General features: G+C 52.5%; 1 protein-coding gene across 8 annotated transcripts in view; it reads right to left on the reverse strand.

Moving 5' to 3' along the window:
* ARAP3 (ArfGAP with RhoGAP domain, ankyrin repeat and PH domain 3) overlaps positions 1-18,295 on the reverse strand; it is a 29,476-nt gene extending 11,181 nt beyond the window's left edge. For 5 of the 8 annotated variants that reach the window (XM_063665584.1, XM_063665582.1, XM_054489346.2 and 2 more), the window contains exons 1-19: positions 18,207-18,295; positions 15,997-16,537; positions 15,795-15,856; positions 15,579-15,690; positions 9,620-9,823; positions 9,416-9,485; positions 9,030-9,150; positions 8,758-8,942; positions 8,569-8,675; positions 8,120-8,319; positions 7,923-8,008; positions 7,597-7,779; positions 7,292-7,427; positions 6,539-6,655; positions 5,943-6,090; positions 5,731-5,833; positions 2,401-2,620; positions 1,312-1,375; positions 920-1,083 (exon numbers count right to left, since the gene is read on the reverse strand). In XM_063665584.1, coding sequence (XP_063521654.1) covers positions 920-1,083; positions 1,312-1,375; positions 2,401-2,620; positions 5,731-5,833; positions 5,943-6,090; positions 6,539-6,655; positions 7,292-7,427; positions 7,597-7,779; positions 7,923-8,008; positions 8,120-8,319; positions 8,569-8,675; positions 8,758-8,942; positions 9,030-9,150; positions 9,416-9,485; positions 9,620-9,823; positions 15,579-15,690; positions 15,795-15,856; positions 15,997-16,520 — 2,806 coding nt within the window. In that variant the 5' untranslated portion in view covers positions 16,521-16,537; positions 18,207-18,295. Of the gene's footprint in view, positions 1-919; positions 1,084-1,311; positions 1,376-2,400; positions 2,621-5,730; positions 5,834-5,942; positions 6,091-6,538; positions 6,656-7,291; positions 7,428-7,596; positions 7,780-7,922; positions 8,009-8,119; positions 8,320-8,568; positions 8,676-8,757; positions 8,943-9,029; positions 9,151-9,415; positions 9,486-9,619; positions 9,824-15,578; positions 15,691-15,794; positions 15,857-15,996; positions 16,538-18,206 lie in introns of those variants that run through there. The other 3 variants (XM_054489347.2, XM_063665583.1, XM_054489349.2) reach the window with 3 other exon arrangements.
* Between the last annotated feature and the right edge of the window lie 3,206 nt (positions 18,296-21,501).

The raw sequence follows: 21,501 nt of genomic DNA on the forward strand, positions 1-21,501 counted from the left end.
TCTGTGAATTTTCCTTCTTAAGAGTCCAGCCTTCTAAAGAGGGTTCACAGGAGAAACAGATTCTTTTCGGTCCTTATTTAGGATAAAAAACTTACAAAGGGCCAGGTGCGGTGGCTCACACCTGTAATCCCAGCACTTTGGGAGGCCGAGGTGGGTGGATCACCTGAGGTCAGGAGTTTGAGACCAGCCTGGCCAACATGGTGAAACCCATCTGTACTAAAAATATAAAAATTATCCAGGTGTGGTGGGGCACGCCTGCAATCCCAGCTACTTGGGAGGCTGAGGCAGGAGAATTGCTTGAACCCAAGAGGCGGAGGTTGCAGTGAGCTGAGATCATGCCACTGCACTCCAGCTTGGGCAACAGAGCAAGACTCCATCTCAAAAAAAAAGCAAACAACAACAACAAAAAAAACTCACAAAGAATTATGGGGGCCACTTGCACAGCTGACCATTTAAGCCCAGAAAACCTCCCACGCAGAATAATTCTGCTTAAAACTTCTGGGAATGTGCTGCACAGCTCAGCTCTCACCTCGCAGCTGCTCGCTGTTTGCTATGGCTCTGTGTCCTCAGTCACATTTTCAGTGCTCCTCCCCTACTCCACACTCTGACGAAACTTCTGAACACTTACTACATGCCAGACCCTGCGCTCAAGGCTTGACAAGCATTGTCTCACTGTCACAATTATCCTGAAAAATGAGGACCGTTGGCCCCATTTTACAGATGATGGAATTGAGGTTCAGAAAAGCAAAGCAGCCTGCCAAGAGTCATATGACCAGCTGGGGTCCAGCTACAGTTTCTGGAGGCAAAGCTCTTCCAGGCTGCACTCACGTTCCACCCTGGCTGTACTCATGTTCTCCACCCCCTCATCCCCTCCAACCCCCCACCCCCATTGGCTCAGTATCAGCCAGTGCCTACTCACCATGCTGGGTAACAAAACTGATGCAGGCATCCACGATGATGGGGATGTCACCCCGGCTCATCTGCTGCTCCTGCAGCCCTGTGCCGCCCCCACCAGCCGCGCCCCCAATGGCTGCGTTCCATGCCGTGAAGTCCAGCCGGCCCTCTCCTTGCAGATACAGGGTCCTGAGACCCCAGAGGCCTGAATCAGAGCCAGCTCCTCTGACAGGCCCAGATGCATGAGGACCAGACTTCCCAGAGCCACCAGCAGAGGGCAGCAACACCCAACCCAAATCTTCCTGGAGCAAGGGAAGAAACTTTGAGGAAGTGGGCAATGGCCCAGCAGGCCAGGTTGCAGAGTGTGGGCTCCGCTCCAGGAAGGGGAGCTCCAGGTCAAGGGCAGGGGCAATTTACCTTCCTGTCTCCACCAGGACCAAATGCTCTTTCTTGTCTGGGGTGTCAGCTGCAGAAACCACACCTGGGAGGAGAATCAGTGGACATTTTCATGATTATCGTCTTCATTATAGAGACTATTATTTATTAAATGCTTAACGTGCATAGATGCCAGGCTAGGAGCATTATAAAAAAACATTCAGTTGAATCCTATGAGTTATGTACTATTATTCCCATTTTATAGGTGACACATTAATCTCAGAAAGTTTAAGTAACTTGCCCCAGATTACTTGCTATAAAATGGCAAGGCTGAGCACAAAACCAGGTCTCTTGTTTCCAAAGTCCTAAAATATTATCTTACATTGTTCCTCTTTTAGGAGAAAGGAAAGCAGTGAGGGCACCCAGTCCCCTCTCCCAGGACCCAACCAGCAAGTGATTCCAAATAATAATAATATTTATAGGCTAGGCACGGTGGCTCACTCCTGTAATCCCAGCACTGTGGGAGGCCAAAGTGGGTAGATCACCTGAGGTCAAGAGTTCGAGACCAGCCTGGCCAACATGGTGAAACCCCTTCTCTACTAAAAATACAAAAATTAGCTGGGCGTGGTGGCAGGTGCCTGTAATCCCAGCTACTTGGGAGGCTGACGCATGAGACTCACTTGAACCTGGGAGGCGGAGGTTGCAGTGAGTTGAGGAGTTGAGATCATGCCCTTGTACTCCAGCCCGGGGGATAGAGCGTGACTCTGTCTCCAAAAATAATAATAACATTTATTGAGCACTTAAAAAATGCTTGTCAGGCTCTGCGATACATGTTTCAGATGCATTACCCTATTTGAACCTCACTACAACCCTCTGAGGAAGGTGTTATTATTGTGCCCATTTTAAAGATGAGGAAACTAAGGCACAGAGAGGTTAAATAACTTGTCCAGGGATATACAGCTAGGAAGTGATGAAGGTGGGTTCCAAAGCTGGGCAGTTTCCCTTCGGAGCTTGTACCTGAAGCCACCATGTTCTGCTGTTTCCCATAAGAACCCCCAAATAATAAAGGTCTGCTCCCATGGATGCCCATGGCCACCCTTCATCCCTGTCCCCCCAAACCTCCCCGCTTACTGATCTCCTGTAGCCGCCGCAGATGCACCATGTCCTCAGGGGCTGGGGGGCCAGGGCCCGGCGCTGAGCACAGGAAGAGGTGGTCACCACGAAGGAGGCCAAACCCTGACAGCCAGAGACCAGGGGCCGGGGCTGTATGGGAGGGGGACCGCAGCCATAGGCGGCCCAGCCGCAGCAGCCCAGGGCCCAGCAGCTGGTGGCAGCTCAGCGGGGAGAACCACTGTAGAGGCAGGGTGGGACAGGAGAAAGGGGGATGGGGGAAGAGACAAGGAATAGGGGAGAGAAATGAGAGTGACCGGGGTAGGGAAAAGCAGAGAAAAACATGAAGAGGGTAGGGAAAAGCAGAGAAAAACATGAAGATAAAGCAGAAGAAAAGCAGGAATGAAAAGGGATAGGAGAGAGCAAAGGAGACGGCCAAGGAGGAGACGTGAGATGGATGGAGAAAGACAGGAAAGAAATTCAATTCAATTCAGTTTGCTCTCCCCAACATAAAGAAGACCCCTGTGTGGCAGCCTCGTGCCCTTAATTGAGGTGTGGGTGTAAGAAAGAATACTCATTCTTGTGCAGTGCCGTGATCATGGCTCACTGCAGCCTTGACCTCCCCCAGCTCAGGTGATCTTCCCACCTCAGCCTCCTGAGTAGCTGGGACTACAGGAGCATGCCATCACAACCTGGCTATTTTTTTTTACTTTTTTTGTAGAGATAGGGTTTTGCCATGTTGCCCAGGCTGGTCTCGAACTCCCACCTTGACCTCCCAAAGTGCTGGGATTACAGACATGAGCCACTGCGCCCAACCAAAAAGGCATACTCATTCTTTATAGCCAAAAATGCTACACCTGAAGACTCATGATGCCCTGGGAAATCCCACCATCCTAGGGCGCTGGGGAGAAGCTTCATAGAGGAAAGGGTGTTTGAGGTCGACTGCAAAGCAGTGCTTCTCAAACTACCTGCAGTAAATTGCAGTAAAGGACCAGGGTTTTTTCCTTTTTCTTTCTTAAAGTCCCAAGCTGTCACTAACCAATAGTGTACTTTCTTTCTTTTTTTTGAAATGGAGTTTTGCTCTTCTCTCCTAGGGTGGAGTACAGTGGCATGATCTCGGCTCACTGCAACCTCCACCTCCCGGGTTCAAGAGATTCTCCTGCCTCAGCCTCCTGAGTAGCTAGGATTATAGGCGCTAATGTCTGGCTAATTTTTTGTATTTTTAGTAGAGACAGGGTTTCACCATGTTGGCCTGGCTGGTCTCAAACTCCTGACCTCAGGTGATCCACCCGCCTCAGCATCCCAAAGTGTTAGAATTAGAGGCATGAGCCACCACACCCAGCCAATACTGTATTTTCATTAAAAATAATAAAAGTGGCCAGGCGCGGTGGCTCAAGCCTGTAATCCCAGCACTTTGGGAGGCCCAGGCAGGCAGATCACCTGAGGTCAGGAGTTCGAGACCAGCCTGGCCAACATGGTGAAACCCCGTCTCTACCAAAAATACAAAAATTAGCCAGGCGAGGTCATGTGCGCCTGTAGTCCCAGCTACTTAGGAGGCTGAGGCAGGAGAATCGCTTGAACCCAGGAGGCGGAGGTTGCAGTGAGCCGAGATCTCGTCACTGCACTGTAGCCTGGGAGACAAGAGTGAAACTCTATCTCAAAAAGAAAATAATAATAATAATAAAAATGAATTGCTAGAAAATCTGGATGAAAAAACGAAGAATACAACCCGACCCGCTATTTTTTTGAGACAGGGCCTCACTTAGGCTGGAGTGCAGTGGCACGATCACAGCTCACTGTAGGCTCAACCTCCGAGGCTCAAGCAATCCTCCCACCTCAGCCTCCCCAGTAGCTGGGACTACAAGTGAGCGCCATCATTCTTGCTTACAAGTGAGCAAGAATTAGCCTGGCTAATTCTTATTTTTTGTAGAGATGGGGTCCCAGGCTGCTCTCAAACTCCTGGGCTCAAGCAATCCTCCCGCCTCAGCCTCCCAAAGTGCTGGGATTTGCAAGTATGAGCCACCACGCCTGGCCCAAGCCCTTTTTGTATAATTAGATTCAACACATAAAATTACTGTGTCAAATTGCTATAAAATATTCTAAATGCTTACTCTCAAGTTCTGTGCTTATCCTGTCATGGACCATAACACACAGTCCAGGGGCTAGTATGGTGTGACAGTCTTCACAGCACCCTCCGGGTAGCACTGCCTTAAAGGATGGGGTAGCTTTTTGGAAAGTGTAGATAATAATGAGAGGAGACTTAAACCTGGTTGGGAGGGCCACGACAGAGCCCTGAAAAGATATGGAGACAATGTGTTAGTGTGAGGAGTTGTAGGAGGCCTGGGAGAAGGGGGTCAAAAGCGAGAGCAGTGGAGCATTTCCCATACAGGAGTGCCAGATGCTGCAGAGATGACCTGGTGAGGCTGGGAGGCAGCCTTGGCCTTTGGAAATGGGAAGGCACTGGTGACCTGCCAGGTAGCAGTTCAGGAAGGCATGGGCAGAGGAGGGCAGCTGCAAGGGGTCAAAGGGGAACTGCAGGCTGCACACGACTTTCTGACGCATTGTCAGGAGGGAAAGGAAGGCACCAGGGTGAAAAGTTGAAGATGGAACAGATCTTAGGGAAAAGCTGTCTTAGGATGGGAGAGATTGTCGTCATCATCGTCATCATCACTACCATCATTATTATTTCAACGCCCACATACTGAGGGCTTGCTGTGTGTGGGCCTCACATGTCATTTAATCCTCAACCCTAGGGGGTGAGTCTTTTACGCCCACTCTACAGATGTGGAAAAGCTCACAAGGCTGAGAGTTGTGAGACTCAAATCCCAGGATGTCTGACTCCAGGGCCTGAATTTTCAGTTTTGGGAATGGCATACAGGAGAGAGATATTGGCTTATCTAAGAATGGAGAAGCTGGGAAATATGAAGGTAGCTTTGTCTCTGGGCCTGCTGGAAAACTGGAGCAGAGGGTGGGTAGTGGGAATCAGAGCCAGCTTCTTCGTGGGAGGAGGCATTGGCACAGTGAGGTTTGGGCCATGAGCTTTGCAGACAGCGGCCTGAATTTTAGTCCTGTGCTCTGCTGCCTCCTAGCTCTGTGACCTTGACCAAGTGAATTCGTAAACTCTAAAACTTAGTTTCCTTATACTTAAAACCTGACCTCAGAGAGTGGTTGTGAAAATTAAATGAGATATCGAGTGGGCAGTGCTTAACACAGGGCCTGGCACAGAATATGTGCTCAGTCACCCTTAGCTGTTAGTGGAAGAAGTGGCTGTAGGAATAAGAGAGGAGAAGATGGGAGCACGTGGGGACAAGGAAAGCATGAGATGCTGCAGAGGGCGCTCTCCTGTCTCACCTTGCCCACAGCACTAGTCCAGGCCTCCAGACTGTCAGCTCCATCTGTGCCAAAATGCTGGATCCTCCCCCCAGTGAGGATGAGCTCAAAGGAAAAGGGGAACCTGGAGAGAAGGTGAGGTCAGGGAGGAGAATGGGACCAATGAGGGGTCTGTCAGGCTGGAGGTTGGGAAGAGAAAAGGGGAAGCTCAGTGATCACAGGAGGGCTATTACCTGTCAAGGTCACCCGGGTCAGTGGGTGGGGGGCTCACACCCAGACATACAATATCCTGGGGCTGTATGAGGCTGAGGGGTTCAGGGCTGTTTTCTGATGCAAACATTTCCAGAGCTGCTCCCAGCACACACCATAGGCGGGGGGGAGCTAAGGCGGAGGGAGATAGTCAGGGGGCAGCAGACCTCTGCCCCCACTGTCATAGTTCCAATTTACCAGATATTTATTCTGTGCCAAGCCCTTTGCCCATATATGACCCCATGTAATCTTCACAATAACCCTATGAGGTGTTATATTCAGTCCTGTTTTGCAGATGGGGAAACTGAGGCTCAGTTTCAGTAGCTTGCCCAAGACACATAGGTAGGAAGTAGCAGAGCTGGGATTTGACCCAGACGGTCTGACTTCAGAACAGATCCTCTTAACTATCACCCAATGCTGCCACTTGGCATGGTCCCTCTCTCACCCCCAGGACCCCAGCCCATTCCCGGGCATGGCCCCACTTTCCCATCCCAGCCCTCTCCTCTTTGTCCCTCTGCAGTACACTCACACCCACCCACTTTCTGTCCCTGTATGCTCCCATCCCTTGGCTCCCCCTCACCATCCCGGCCCCTGCGAGGGGGTGAGGGTCCAGCTTTGTTGCTGATGGGACTGCAGTACAGAAAGCCGCTGTAAGTAGCAGGCACCACCACCTCATTGTACACACCAGGGGAGGGGTCTGCAAGGGGAAGGGGAAGTAGTCAGGTCAACCAAGTGCAATGGGATCACCTGGCCCCCTCTGGGGAAGGGATGAAATGGAGAAAGACAGTGTGACCTGACTCCACTGGCAGAACAGCCAAGTAGAGCCCAATGGAGCTGGATCCCTCACTACCCAGATTGCAGAAGAGAGAGGCAAGGGGTAATGAGACAGGGAGGCCTCTGGCCCAGCCCCTGCCCACTGCCTCTCCCTACCAGCCAGCCAACCAGGCTCTTAGCTCTGGGTGGGCACCTCAGGGCATGTGCCATCCTGTAAGTGTCTCAGCCCCCTGGCCTGACCAATGGAGATGAGTGTCACTAAGTTGATCACTTCTTTGCGAGATCACACTGTCTCCAGGGAGACTAGCCCTGACCTATGGATCGGCCCTGTCAGGGGTGGACCAGCACCAGCACCTGGAACACCCAGACCCTCCCCAGCCATGACCATCATCAGCTATCACATGACATCAGGAGATAGGCCCTGGAGGATCTGAGGGTTTGGGAAACTGCCCAGGCTGGGCCATTGTGATCAGCTAATTGGGGCCCCTTGGAAGAACTGAATCATAGGTTGGGTCTGAGAATTCCTGTGGGGGAGAGAGGAGGCACTTGGGGGAATGACCTGAGGGCAAGAGGCCAGGGCAACTGCCATCAAGGGCTGGGGGGGACCAGGGCTCCTCGCCCTCAAAGGCCTCAACACAGAGGAGCTGGGTCATGTTCTTCAGCAGGTTGGGTCCTGCCACAGCTGCACACAGTGCCTGCAGGGAGGGAAGGGCCTCTGTCAGCCCCAAATCCCAAACTGAGAGCATTGGGGACAGTCGTATGATCACCAAAAACAGTCCCCACCACCCAAGTCTAGGCATTCCAACTCCAGAGAGTGTTTCCTGACCCCCCCGCCCCAGATCAGCCCCGCTCTGTCCCTCCTACCTGGAGAAGCTGGCTATGATCTGGGTACTGAGGGTGGGGCTTCCGGAAGAGACCCAGACGGTACTTTCGGGAGATGAACTCTCCCCGGGGGCCAGGGGTCGCATCTGGATGTAGTCCCTCACCTGGGGGTAGGGTCCCTGCCCAGAAGCGGTTGGCACGATCATTTCCCAGGACAATGAACAACTGTGGGATGACAAGGGGCAAAGGCAGGTGACAGGAACTCAAGAGTCCTCAGATGTTCCATTCCTGTCCCCAGGCTGGCCCAAAGCCTGCTTCTGGACGCTCCCTTCTGCCCCTCCCACCTTCTCCCTCTTCTGCCCGCTCACCTGCACTATCTCATTACTCCAGACACTCGTGTCCAGCTTCAGGCTCTGCACCTTGGAGATCCCGGAACCCAGGGCCCGGTGCTGACCTGTGACGGTGTGAGGGTGTGTGAGGGTGTGAAGGACATGGGGCATGGGTACCCTGAGCCCTCTAGTCCCAGCCCTCCTGTTCCCCACATGGGCTTGAGGCCAGTCCTCACCTGCACACTGCTTGCAGATGACCACCCCCAAATTGACAGCGGCCCAATCTGGGCGGGAGGACCCACAGTCCGCACAGTGCCGGTTGGCCCGATTAGACCAGATCTTCTCAGCCACCTCGTAGTCAGACAGGGTCTCGGTTACTGCTTCCTGCAGAGCGGCCGCCCAGCTCTGCCGAGCACCCCCAGACTCGGCTGTGAAGCTGAGGAGTGGACAGCCAGTCTGTGGGCATGGACCTACCCACCATGTCCCATCCCCCTGGCTCTTCCTACAGGGGCCACCACAGGCCACACCTGGGGCAGCCCAGACCCTTCTGACATCTTGACCTAGCTCACTGGACTACCATCCGTGCACACCCTCTGACGTCCTACTGAAGAGGCCTCCAGTCCTCTGCACCCTTGTGCCTCCCGCAAAAGTCCCCCGCCTTGCCTCCCACTGGCCCAGGCCCCACCTGAAGCAGCGATGGGGTGTGAGCAGGTCGAAGCTTCGACTCTTGGTCTCCCGGACGCTGCACCCCTGCAGTTCGATGAAGCAGATCCCGATGCCCAGAGAGAAGGCCTGGTGGGGTCAGGGGGTGGGCATCATGAGGTGCCAGAAGGGACTAGTTCAGGCCCCTCAGCCCTGGCCCGGCTCTCCTCACCTGCTCACTCTTGTACAGTGCCAGCTCTCCAGGGCTCAAGGCAGCAAACACCTTGGCCTTGTGTCCACGCAGCTCCAGCATGCCCGTGCGGAGGGGTCGGGGTGGCTGAGGGGGCCGGGGGTGGCCCAGGAGGCGCTGCTCCTTCAGATAGGACTGCAGCGTGGAGCACCATGTGTCCCGCTGAGCTGGTGCGGATGGAGAAGCAGGTCAGTGGCTGTTGCTCACACAGCCTCCCTCCCTCCTGCCCTGACTCAGGGGGCTGTGGCCCTCACCCTCGCTCTCTGTGCGGAACACGAACACCCTCTGGCCGGTGATGACCTGGAACTTGTTGTCCTTGCTGCTGCGGGTCATCTCAATGGCAGTCAAAGGTATCACACCCTTAGGGAAGGGGTCCTGGAGAGAGAGAGCTCAATGACCTATGAGGACAGGAACTGAGCCATGTGTGCCAGCCCCTGGGTCCTGCCCCAGATTTTATAAGATTGGCATTCAATCCACAAGCAGTGGGTACAGCTGCTAAGCCAGCTACTTTAAATGTTGACATCAGTCATGCAGTCACTGCCCCCCCACACACACCATGGACTTCCCTCCTTCCAATTCTGAGCCCCTCTCAGCACCCCCCTCCCTCATCTCCATGTCGTCACATCTCCCAGCCCTCCACCTTGTCACTGCCAAAGTACATCAGACTCCTCCCATTGAACTGCACAAAGCGTCTCTGGAAGACATAGTTTCTGAGGAAGGAAGGAGCCAAGATCAGTGTTTGAGGTTGCATGGGGTTAGGGGGATCATAGGGTTCGGGGGCACTTTCCCGCACAACCACCTCCCAGCCTCTCTTTTCTCCCTCCCTTCCCCTCCCAGCGCCCACCCCTGAGGGGAGAGCTTGTCTAGCCAGCCACTGAGCAGGGGCGTGGGGCGGTCTGCCGTGAAGGAGAAGCTGGCATAGGGTGAAATGAGGTCATCACTGGTCTCCTCTGTTTCCAGGGTGGGCGATAAGAGGGTGGAGTCTCCAGGCAGCTCAAGGCTGGCATAGCCAGCATCCTCCCGTGCCTCCAGATCCTGCCTGCTGAGCCTTGTGGGGGCCAAGACAGGGAGGGACACACATTAGACAAGTACCCCGGACACCTTCTTTGTACTTTCTCCAACCTACTCACATCACCTAAGAATAGAATGCCTGGCAGGTACGGGATCTGATTTTCTTTTCTTTTTTTTTTTTGAGACAGAGCTTCGCTCCCGTTGCCCAGGCTGGAGTGCAATAGCGCAATCTCGGCTCACCGCAACCTCCGCCTCTCGGGTTCAAGCGATTCTCCTGCCTCAGCCTCCTGAGTAGCTGGGATTATAAGAATACGCTACCACATCTGGCTAATTTTGTATTTTTAGTAGAGACGGGGTTTCTCCATGTTGGTCAGGCTGGTCTCGAACTCCCGACCTCAGGTGATCCACCCGCCTTGGCCTCCCAAAGTGTTGGGATTACAGGCGTGAGCTACTGCGCCCAGCCTCTTTTGAGACAGGGTCTCTCTGTCTCTCTCTGCTGCACAGGCTGAGCGCAGTGGTGCAATCATGGCTCACTGCAGCCTCAAACTTCTGGGCTCAAGGGATCCTCCCATCCTGAGTAGCTGGGACTACAGGCATGTGCTGGCCACCACAGCTGGCTAATTTTTTTAATTTTATTTTTAGTGGAGATGAGGTCTCGCTATGTTGCCCAGGCTGGTCTCAAACTCCTGGGTTCAAGTGATCCTCCCATCTCGGCCTCCCAAATTGCTGGGGTTACAGGTGTGAGTCACTGTGCTCAGCCTGGATCTGCTTTTCAAACAGGGGAATAGGGAGGTTCAGAACCCTTAAGATTGGCATGGAGCTGCTTTCCTGAGCATACTTGGAATTTTTATTGGGAAAATTTCAGTCCATCTTCTTTGCCATTAGTATGACTTGGATGGAAAAGATGGGGAAGGGCTGTGTAGATGGCTCCCTGTCATGGTTGCCCATGGCTAATCAATATGTCTTGACTCTTTGTCCAAAACGTTCTTGACCTCTCCCTGGACCAAGGACCATCCCATCAACTCTCACCAGGGTGATGCAAATTCCCTAACTGGCCATCTGCTTTCACTCTTGCCCTCCTTCCCACACTTATTCTCCCACAGGCACCAAAGTGCTCTTTTACAAATGCAGATGAGACCATTTTACTCCCTTGAAGGAAGCCCTTCAATAACGTCCCATTTGCACTTAGGTTAAACCCAAATTCCAATAGGCTGCAAGAACTTGTACAGTGAGGCCCGTAGCCACTCCCCTGACTGCATCCTGTGTTGCCCTGGCCCTTGCTTATAGCCACATTCTCCTCCATGTTTCAGAGCCTTTGCACACGCTCTTCCCTCTACCTAGAACTTGCCTCCTTCCATGCTTCCCTGGGCTGCTTTTTCTCATCCTTCGGGTCTTTGCTTATGTCATCTTCTCAGAGAGGCCTCCCTTAACTAACCTGAGTAGATTCCTCTATTATTCTCTATCACTTTCCAGGGGTTCTCAATCTCAACAGCACAAAATCACTTGGGAAACATTAAAAAATATCAGTACGTGGGCTCCACACCAGACACTTAAATGTGAATCTCTGGGAGAGGGCCCAGGCACTTATAATTTTAAAAGTTCCCCAGCCTAAAAAAAAAAAAAAAAAAAAGGCTGGGCGCGGTGGCTTATACCTGTAATCCCAGCACTTTGGGAGGCCGAGTCGGGCAGATCACAAGGTCAGGAGTTCAAGACCAGCCTGGGCAATATGGTGAAACCCCGTCTCTACTAAAAATACAAAAAAAAAAAAATTAGCCAGGTGTGCTGGCGGGCACCTGTAATTCCAGCTACTCGGGAGGCTGAGGCAGGATAATTGCTTGAACCTGGGAGGCGGAGGTTGCAGTGAGCAGAGATCGAGCCACTATACTCCAGCCTGGGCAACAGAGCGAGACTCTGTCTCAAAAAAAAAAAAAAAATTTGCCAACCCTATGATACAGCTAATGTTGAAAACGGCTACTGCAGCCTCTGTTTCCTACTTCACTGAGAAATTGAAGTAATCAGATAAGAACCCCCACAGACTCCCAGTGCCATGTTTACCCAATTTCACGCACATATTCTGCCTTCCTCCTGTGACTATAATAAACACTCATGTCTAAAGCCAGACCCTCCTCTGTGCACTTAATCCTATTCCTCTCACCTACACAATCACTTAGACATCCCTCACTCTCCTCTCCCCTACATAACTGTCCCTCCCTACCAGATCATTCCTATTCACCTACAAACCTATATAACATTGCATCCAATAAAAAACTCTTGTTGGACAGGTACGGTGGCTCACGCCTGTAATCCCAGCACTTTGGGAGGCCGAGGCAGGCGGATCACGAGGTCAAGAGGTCGAGACCATCCTGGCCAACACGGTGAAACCCCGTCTCTACTAAAAGTACAAAAATTAGCTGGGTGTGGTGGCGGGCGCCTGTAGTCCCAGCTACTTGGGAGGCTGAGGCAGGAGAATCACTTGAACCCAGGAGGCAGAGGTTGCAATGAGCCGAGATCATGCCACTGCACTCCAGCCTGGGTGACAGAGCAAGACTTCATCTCAAAAACAACAAAAAAACTCTTTTCTTGACTCAACTTCCTCTAGCACCAATAGTTCCAACTCTCTGCTCTTCTTTGCAGAAAAATTCCTCAAAAGACACTGTCCTATACTTTTCTATTCTCTCTTAAAACCCACTCTGATCGAGCTTTCACCCCATCACTCTGAGACTGTACTTGTCAAGATCCCCGTGACCTCCAATTCCAAGGGTCAATTCTAAGTCCTATCATACTCAGCAGCAGACCCCTCAGCAGTGTAGGACACAGTTGGCCTCTCCCTTCTTCTACATTTTCTTCACTTTGCTCCTATGACATCACATTCTCCTGGCCTTCTACTTTGCTATTTCTCTTCTGTCCGTTTTGCAGATTCTTCCTCTTCTCCCAAACCTCTAGATATGGGAGTGCACGAGGGCTTTGATCTTGGTCCTCTTCTCTATCTGCACTCACTCACAGCTCTATGCACCCATCTAAGTGCTGACAACTCTCAAGTTTAGGTCTCCAGCTCCGACCTCTCCCTAGACTCTAAGCTCGTCTACCCAGTGGTCTATTTTTCACCTCTTCTTGGAGGCATAACTTACACCTCAAATTCAACACGTCCAGAACTGCACTCCTAATCTACCCTCACCTCCCAGCTGCCTGAGCACAGTCTTCCCCATCTCAGACCATGGCGGCTCCAGGAACTTTCAGGTGCTCAGGACAGTGCTATCCAGCAGAAGTTAATGTGAACCAAGTATGTAATTTTAAACTTTTCAGTAGCCACGTTTAAAAAAATTAAAAATAAACAGGTGAAATTAATTTTAATAATATATTTTATTTAACCCAATATATCCTAAACATTAACATTTTAGTATGTAATCAACATAAAAATTACTATTTTTACTACATAAAAATTCTGTAATCAACATAAAAATATAAACATAAGATAATTTATATTTGTTATATTCATCCAGTATTGCTTTTTCTCATATTAAGTCTTTGAAATCTAGCAGGTGTTTTACATTTATTGTGCATCTCAAAGGATACTAGCCACATTTCATAGGCCCAGTAGTCACGTGTGGCTAATGGCTACCATACTGGTCAGCGCCGGCTCAGATGGAAGCCCTCAAAGTCATTCTTGACTGCTCTTTTTTTCTCACATCCCAAGTTAATCTGACAGTTTGCCTTCAAAATAAAGCCACTTCTCATCATCTCCACTACTATCACTATACTCTGAGGTCTCTCACCTACATTACTACAAAAACCTCCCCACTGGTCTCTCTGCTTCTCCTTTGGCCCCCTACAGACCACTCCCAACATAGCAACCAGGGGGATCCCTTTATAAAATCAAAACCCCTCAATGGCTTCCCATTTCACTTAGCGTAAAAGCCAAAGTCCCTTATCTGGCCTCTTGTTTTTGTTTTTTTGGTTTTGTTCTGTTTTTGGTTTTTGTTTTTGCTTTTTTTTTTTTTTTTTTTGAGACAGGGTCTCACTCTGCTGTCCAGGATGGAGGGCAGTGGCATGATCTTGACTTACTGCAACCTCTGCAACCTCTGCCTCCCGGGTTCAAGTGATTCTCCTGCCTCAGCCTCCCTAGTAGCTGGGACTACAGGTGTGCACCACCACCCCCAGCAATTTTTTTTTTTTTTTTTTTTGGGACGGAGTCCTGCTCGGTTGCCCAGGCTAGAGTACAGTGGCACGACCTTTGCTCACTGCAAGCTCCGCCTCCTGGGTTCACGCCATTCTCCTGCCTCAGCCTCCCGAGTAGCTGGGACTACAGGCGCCCACCACCACACCCGGCTATTTTTTTGTATTTTTAGTAGAGACGAGGTTTCACCATGTTGGCTAGGCTGCTCTCAAACTCCTGACCTCAGGTGGTCCGCCCACCTTGGCCTCCTGAAGTGCTGGGATTACAGGCGTGAGCCACTGTGCCTGGCCCTTATCTGGCCTCTTTTACCTCTCTGACTTCATCTCTTGCCCTTCCTCCCACAGTGGCCACCTGCCCCAGCCAAGATGCCCTGGCCTCCTCACTGCTCCTGGATCCCCTTGGGCACACACCCGCCTTGAGGCCTCTGTTCCAATCACTTGCCCTACTTGGGGCACTCTTCCCCAGTTATCTCCATGGCTAACTCCTTCACCTTCTTCAAGTTTTTGATCAAATGTCATCTTCTTAACACTCTGCTAACTGTAAATGAGAAATTGCAGTCCACCCATTTTGCCCCCAAGCCCTCTTTTTTTTTTTTTTTTCCTTAGTCACTGCTACCTCCGCCTCCCGGGTTCAAGCAATTCTCCTGCCTCAGCCTCCTAAGTAGCTGGGATTACAGGCGTCCACCACCACACCTGGCTAATTTTTGTATTTTTAGTAGAGACAGGGTTTCATCCTGTTGGCCAGGCTGGTCTCAAACTCCTGACCTCAGGTGATCCGTCTGCCTCAGCCTCCCAAAGTGCTGGGATTACAGGTGTGAGCCACCATGCCTGGCCAACCCCCTAGCCCTCTTACTCTGCTCTATTTTTTCCATGGCACTTAATACCTTTTAACATTCTATAGTATTTAATGTATTATGTTTATTCTATAGTATTTAATGTATTATGTTTATTGTTAATGGAGTATCTCCCCACAAGGGCAGGGATTTCTGTGTACACTGATCTATCCCAAGCATCTACATCTGGTGCATGATAGTTGCTCAATAAATATTTGTTGAATGAAAAAATGAAAAGCACTTCTCCTGGCTGGGCACAGTGGCTCATGCCTGTAATCCCAGCACTTTGGGAGGCCAAGGAGGTAGGATCACCTGAGGTCAGGAGTTCGAGACCAGCCTGGCCAACATGGCGAAACCCCATCTCTACTAAAAATACAAAAATTAGCCGGGCATGGTGGCACACACCTGTAATCCCAGCTGCTCGGGAGCCTGAGACAGGAGAATCGCTTGAACCCAGGAGGCGGAGTTTGCAGTGAGCCAAGATTGTGCCACTGCACTCCAATCTGGGCGACAGGGCAAGACTCCGTCTCAAAAAGAAAGAAAGAAAGAAAAGCACTTCTCCCAATTTTCCATTATATGACCATTGGTTTGTCTACTTCTTTTATTCCCTGTCTGTCCCACTGAGTCACAAGCTGCCTGAGGGTGGCACTGGGTCTGTGATACTCATCCTGTATCTTGAGTGCCTGGCTGGTGAATACTCAATGCACATTTGTTGAATAACTGGATACACAGCCGCCACCAACTCACCTGCTCCTCCCTCCCACCACTTCCCTATTTAGTACTCACCTGTGTTCAGCCCTGTCCTGACAAACACCTCTGCTCTCTCTTCTGTCGGGGGCTCCTGGAGTCCCCACAGGTTGGACACCATAGTACAGGCAACCAGGATCCATGATGTGCACTGGCAGGAGGAGAGGGGAACGCACAGGGAAGAGGAGATCGCTGGGAGTGTATGAGGTCCTGCCGGCACTATGCCTCTCCCACAACCCATGATAACCCAGTTACCTGTGCCTGTTGTGGGCCTGAGGGCAGGGGTGGGGGCAGAGGTTTGGGAGCTGTCTGGGGCCCTGAAGGGAAAGGTCTATTGGTTACTTAAGGAGAGAGGAGGAAGAACAAGCCTTCATGCCCTGCTCCCCACCTCTGTCCCCCTCATGCTCTCCTCCCCACTCCCCCCAGCATCAGTCCCTAGGGAGCCAACTCCACTCACTTGTCCTGAGCTGCCTGTGCCCTGCCTCTTAAGTCCAGGCCGAAGTAGATGGAATTAGGCATCATCTCCACAGTATTTAGGGCTGAAGACTGCTCAGCGGAGGAAGTGGGGAGAGGAGGGGGCCTTGGGCTGGGCTCTGGGCTCCTGGACACTCCTGGTCCCCCGAGGGCTGGGCTCAGCCCAGGTCTCTGAGTGGTGGCAGGGCCACTGAATCCACCAAACACGGTCCTGGGCTTCGGCACGGGCTTAGGGGGCTGGGCTTGCGGGGCTGGGCTGGGGGATGGTTCCATGGCACTATCCGATTTGGGATCCAGGGAGCCCTCTTCGGTGCCTGTCTGCAGCAGGCGCAGAATGCGTTTCCGGTGCCCTGTGGCGCTGATGCCCAACTGCTTCAGCTCCTCGTGGCCCAGGCCCCGGGCTGCACCTGCTGTAGCCAGGCCATGCCGTCGGAACGTGTCTGCATACTGCTCCAGGTGCACCGTGGCCAGCCACACAGCGATGTCCAGGTCCTGAGGGGCAGCCATGGGGGCTCAGGCCATTGCTGGGGGGAGGGGCAGGGTGAAGGGAGGGCTCAGGCTGAGAATCCCCCTCCCTGCCCCAGAGTCTGAGGCCTAGACAGTGAGCACCAGCCTCCAATCTTCCTCCAAAGAAAGATGCTGAAAGGCCTGCGATCTGGAAGCAGAGCCATCCCAGAACAACAGCAATGGCTCTCTACTTAGGGAAGGGACTTCATTTGAAGTTAAGGAAACTGAGGCCCAGAGAGGGGAAGGGGCTTGCCCCAGGTTCACAGCAAGGCAGTGCTAGAGTTGGCCCCTCAGCTCCTGCCCACCCTGGGTCTGGGTCAAAGCTCTGCTCCTGCCTGACTGCACATCCAACTGAGTAAGCATGGGACAAGATGCTAGAATGCTGTGGGGCAGAGTGGGATAGGGAGATGCAGAGAAAGGGCCAATGATGTGGCCAATCAGCTCTGGACTAAGGTGGGGAGAGGGGCAGCCTAGATAGGAGGAAGGAGGTGCAGACCCCACTCCCTCTTGTTTCCAGAGCCAATGTATGCAGGCCTGCCATCCTAATCCTGGTTGTTCCCAGTCCCTCCTCCCCTTCCACCTATTGTCTCTGCTCAGACTTCCTTCCTGTCCCTCCAGCCCTGGCCGCCTCCACATCCTGCCTGCCTTGGTCAGGCTGCCGGGAGAGCCCTAACCAGTCCTAATGTGTGGGGTCCCGGCCCTGGGTGGAGGCTAATTGAAGAATAAGGATGGGGATGGAGAACCAGGCCAGAGAGACGAGGGACCAGAGGTCGGGAGTACTCCAGAGGCTTCTGGACTCTCTGCCCACCGGCAGCATGTTCACATGGTGTTCACCTGTGTGTGCACATGCCCTGTAGCGATTTGACAGTGTGAAATGCCATCCCCCCACCTCTGCTTTCTCCAAGCCTTCCTTTTCTGAGCCTGCCTTTTCCCTGCCCATTCCCTTGGGCTCAGGTCTCTGTGCTCTGTCCCCCTTCCGCCAGCCTGACCCCGACCCTGACCCTGGTCTATTTCATAGACCTGTCTCTAATTCTGTAGCCCTGTTTATCTCTGCCTTGTCCCTGTCCCTGCCCTACTCCATCTCAACCTCTCAATCCTTCTTTGTCCCTCTCCTTGTCCCACCCTGTTTTGCTCTCTGTCATTAAGCTTGTCCTTGACTCAGTCTCCAGTTCTAACCAGATCTTGAGTTGTATCTGTGTCTTTGTCTGCCTCTGAGCCTGGGTTTCTGTCTTCCGCCTCGGCCTAGGCTGTCTCCCTGTTGCTCTTGTGCTCTGTCGGTGACCAGGACGCCCTCTGCGTCCCAGCATCAGTGCTGGCCTCTCTCTGCCTCTCTCCAGCTGGGCCTCATTCCCAAGCCAGGGAATGAGCTGAGCCTCGGGCCCTGACTCAGGACCCGGTTTCACGGTGACTCAGGCCGGGCTCGAGAGCACGGGGCTGGGAGCCGAAGTGCTCGTGGGACAGGAGTGGCGGGGGCGGGGCGGGTAGTGGCGGGCAGCGCAGGCTGCGACGAGGGAGGGGGCGAGGAGGGATGGGGCAGAGGCCCGGCAGCAGGAGGGAGGGGCGGGTCGTGGCGGGGATGGGGAGGGCCGCCGGCGCCGAGGGGGCCTGGGAGCCCACGAAGGCCCTCGAGAAGGTGATGGGGAGGAGTCTGGGAAGCAGGGACCCGGGGGGCGCGGGGGTCCTCACCTCACTGCGCGGCCGCCGTCCGCTCGCGGGTGCCCGCCGCTGGTCCGAGGCTCTGGGTCCCGCCGCGCCGGCCCCGCCTCCCGTCTGCCTTCCCTCGACGGGCCCAGCCCCGCCCCGCCCGGCCGGTTCCCTCCGCGGGGCCCCGGCCACTCCTTGTGCAAGCGCAGGCCTCCAAAGGGTTTGGGCTTCTTGCCCAACCGCCGCGCTTATCTCCGAGTCTGCCCCCAGTCTGCCCTCTCGCAGGCCGAGAAAGGACCAGAACACGTTGGGACGAAGACAACCTCAGGGAGAGTGACAAAGAGACAGAGACCGGGACGGAGATTGGGACGGAGGGAGAAACTGAGAAAGGGAGAGTGCCAGGGACGGCTTTGCATCCTCTCCGCTGCTCCCATGCCCTCCAGTCCTGCCAAAAGGGAGGAGGAAAGGTCGAGCCCTAAGCCCCCAGGGCACCTCTCCCACGCCCAGAAGGGTGGCTGGACCCTGGCAACCAGTTTAGTGTGGGGACGGAAGTTGGACATCCAGAATTGAGACTTGGCTTGGGCAACAAGCGCAGAGGCCCAGCAGAGGGGTACCCGTCTGTTTCTCCCCACTTCCATCCCCAAGGGCCCGGCCTAGGTTCCTTCGAGGGATGAAGGTCCGCAAGGCACATCCCTACTTCCAAACCAAGGTTTGGGGCTGCCTGTTTGGGACAGACGGACGCCCTGCAAGCTCAGGGACCAAGCAAGCAGCTGTTTCATTCATGGGAGAAGCCGCCCCTTCTCCCCACTCTCCCACCCTAAAATTTCAGGGGGGATGCCGGGGATGCCTGAGGAGGAATGGCCCCTCTCTCCTTCCCTAATCTTGCCGGAACTCCGGTCCTGGAGCCTGTCTCCCAGGGGCGGAGGCACTTCCCTCTCTGAGCAGGGCCAGTGTGTGTGTGTGTGTGTGTGTGTGTGTGTGTGTGTGTGTGTTGGGGGTTGGGGGGGGCGCTGGCCGGCTGTGTTTTCCTGTTTGTATGAGAGGAAGTTGGCTGTGAGTCAGCAGACACAGGAACTGTCGGTAGCTAGGGGAAGACCCCTGCCTCAGGGGAAGAAGAGGGGAGTGGGAGGAACTGGTTCCCACCTCTTCCAGCTGCCTCAGCTAGGGGAGGGACTGTCATATTCAGCCTCCTGGAGCCCCACTTTCCCGGCCTTCCCTTTGAGAAAGAGAATTATAGTAATAAAATAATAATTGCAATAGCCATAATAAGGGCTACCAATTATTGAGAGCTGACCGTGCTCCAGGATCTATGTAAACATTGCTTTGCAAACTTTAATTAATCCTCACAAATATCCCTACAAATAGGAAATTTTATCACCTCTATTTTACATATAAGGAGACAGGGAGCATTAAATAACTTGCTCAAGACTCTCAGCTAGAAAATAGCCAACTCTCCAAGTCTATATCTATAACTACCATGCTCACCTACCACCCTAGAGAGGACCCCTGCACCACGTCCTTTTTTCTGAGTGGGCAACTGTGGTGGCAGTGAGAATGCTCCTCACAGACCTTACACTGTGAGGAGTGAAATTAACCAATGGCCCCAGCTGCTTCTCTCTGAAATCTAAGGCCAGCTTCCCACTGAGCTGCTCCCAGCCAGTGACAGAGCTCAGCAGAGATCCTAAGGCAGATCCATTCCTGGGAGATGGGGGACTCCTTTGACAGCTGACTTTGGGTCAAGATTTCCCAATGGCTTTGCTGAACTTTCCTTTGACTGGTGTTTTAGGATGCTCCTCTCAACCTTTATTCATTCCCTCTCTCCTTCACAGCTCTCCCAGCTCCAGGCTCCCTTCCTCTCTCGCAGGCATCTCCCCTAGTCAAATCCTTGCATTCTGCCTTGGCAGCTTCTTCTTTAAGGACAGAGACTAACCCAGCAAAATAAGGGAGCAGGAAAAGACAGTAAAGGGCCCAGGGAGTTTTGCGGAATGGGTGCCGGGGGCTTTGGGTCAGGGGCTAGATGCAAGAGTTCTGAACCTTTTTGTGTCATGTTCTCCTTTGGCAATCTGGTAAAGTATGTGGCCTCATCTCAGAATAATATTTTAAATGCATAAAATAAAATATATAGGATTACGAAGGAAACCAGTTATATTGTAATACAGGTATAAAACCGATGTGATATAGTAATATATGTGGTTCTTTATTAATGCTTTAAATAAGATCTAGTGGTAGGTTGATACCTCACATAATTTTGACGCAGTGATGAGCATAAATGGTATTTCAAATGATCTGCAATACTGTAATATGATATAAAAATATATGTGATTTCTACTGGTGACAAAGCCATAGTTATGGCTAAAATGACTGGTTTGTTGCTATTGTCATAATTGGAGGAAATGCTAAATTTCAGCTAGAGATTAGTGAAAGTAATATTCTTTTCCCATCCAAGTCCACTGACTCCAAGTTAAGGACACCAATGCCAGATGATGGGGCAGAGCCACAGAGAGGGAGACCTGGCTTCCTCCCTCAGACCCCACTTCCCTTCTTTGGCTCAATGATACGGGGCAGGTGGAGGCTTCTGGCCCCTGGCTTGTGTCTTCCTTCTCTCTTTCTTTCTGGCTCTCCTTCTCAGTTTCTATTCTCTTCTCTCTGCCTCTATCTCTATTGCTCTGTCTCTCTTCCTATTTCTGTCTCTCTCTTTCTTTTCCTGTCTTCCCCTGAATGTACTTCCATCTTTCTTCACTCTCTGAATCTCTTTGTGATGTCCTCTGTATCTGTCTCTCTTTCTGCCTCTGCCTGTCTCTGTCTCTCTGTCCCTCTGTCTGTGTCTGTCATTCCCTGTCTTCATAATCTGTCTCTGAAGGGATAGGACAGACTCAAGGGGATCTCTGTAGCCTGGCCGCAGTAGAGCAAAGAGAATCCATTGCTTCTAGAGTCCCCGGGAGCTAGACGAGGGGGTGATCCTGGGTCTTAGGCTCTGGCCTGGGAAGCACAGGTCTCTTCTTCCCCATCCTCTCTTTCTTTCTCTTTTCTTTTTTCAGAGATGAAGCCTTGCTCTGTCACCCAGGCTGGAGTGCAGTGGTACAATCTCGGCTCACTGCAACCTCCGCCTCCTGGGTTCAAGCAATTCTTCTACCTCAGCCTCCAGAGTAGCTGGGACTACAGGCACCCACCACCACACCCAGCTAATTTTTGTATTTTTTAGTAGAGATGGGGTTTCACCATGTTGGCCAGGCTGGTTTTGAACTCCTGACCTCAAGTGATCCTCCTGCCTCGGCTTCCCAAAGTGCTGGGATTATAGGCATGAGCCACCCCGCCCCGCCTCCTCTCTTTCATTCTT

This window comes from Pongo pygmaeus, chromosome 4 (assembly GCF_028885625.2).
Source record: "Pongo pygmaeus isolate AG05252 chromosome 4, NHGRI_mPonPyg2-v2.0_pri, whole genome shotgun sequence".
Taxonomy (NCBI): domain Eukaryota; kingdom Metazoa; phylum Chordata; class Mammalia; order Primates; family Hominidae; genus Pongo; species Pongo pygmaeus.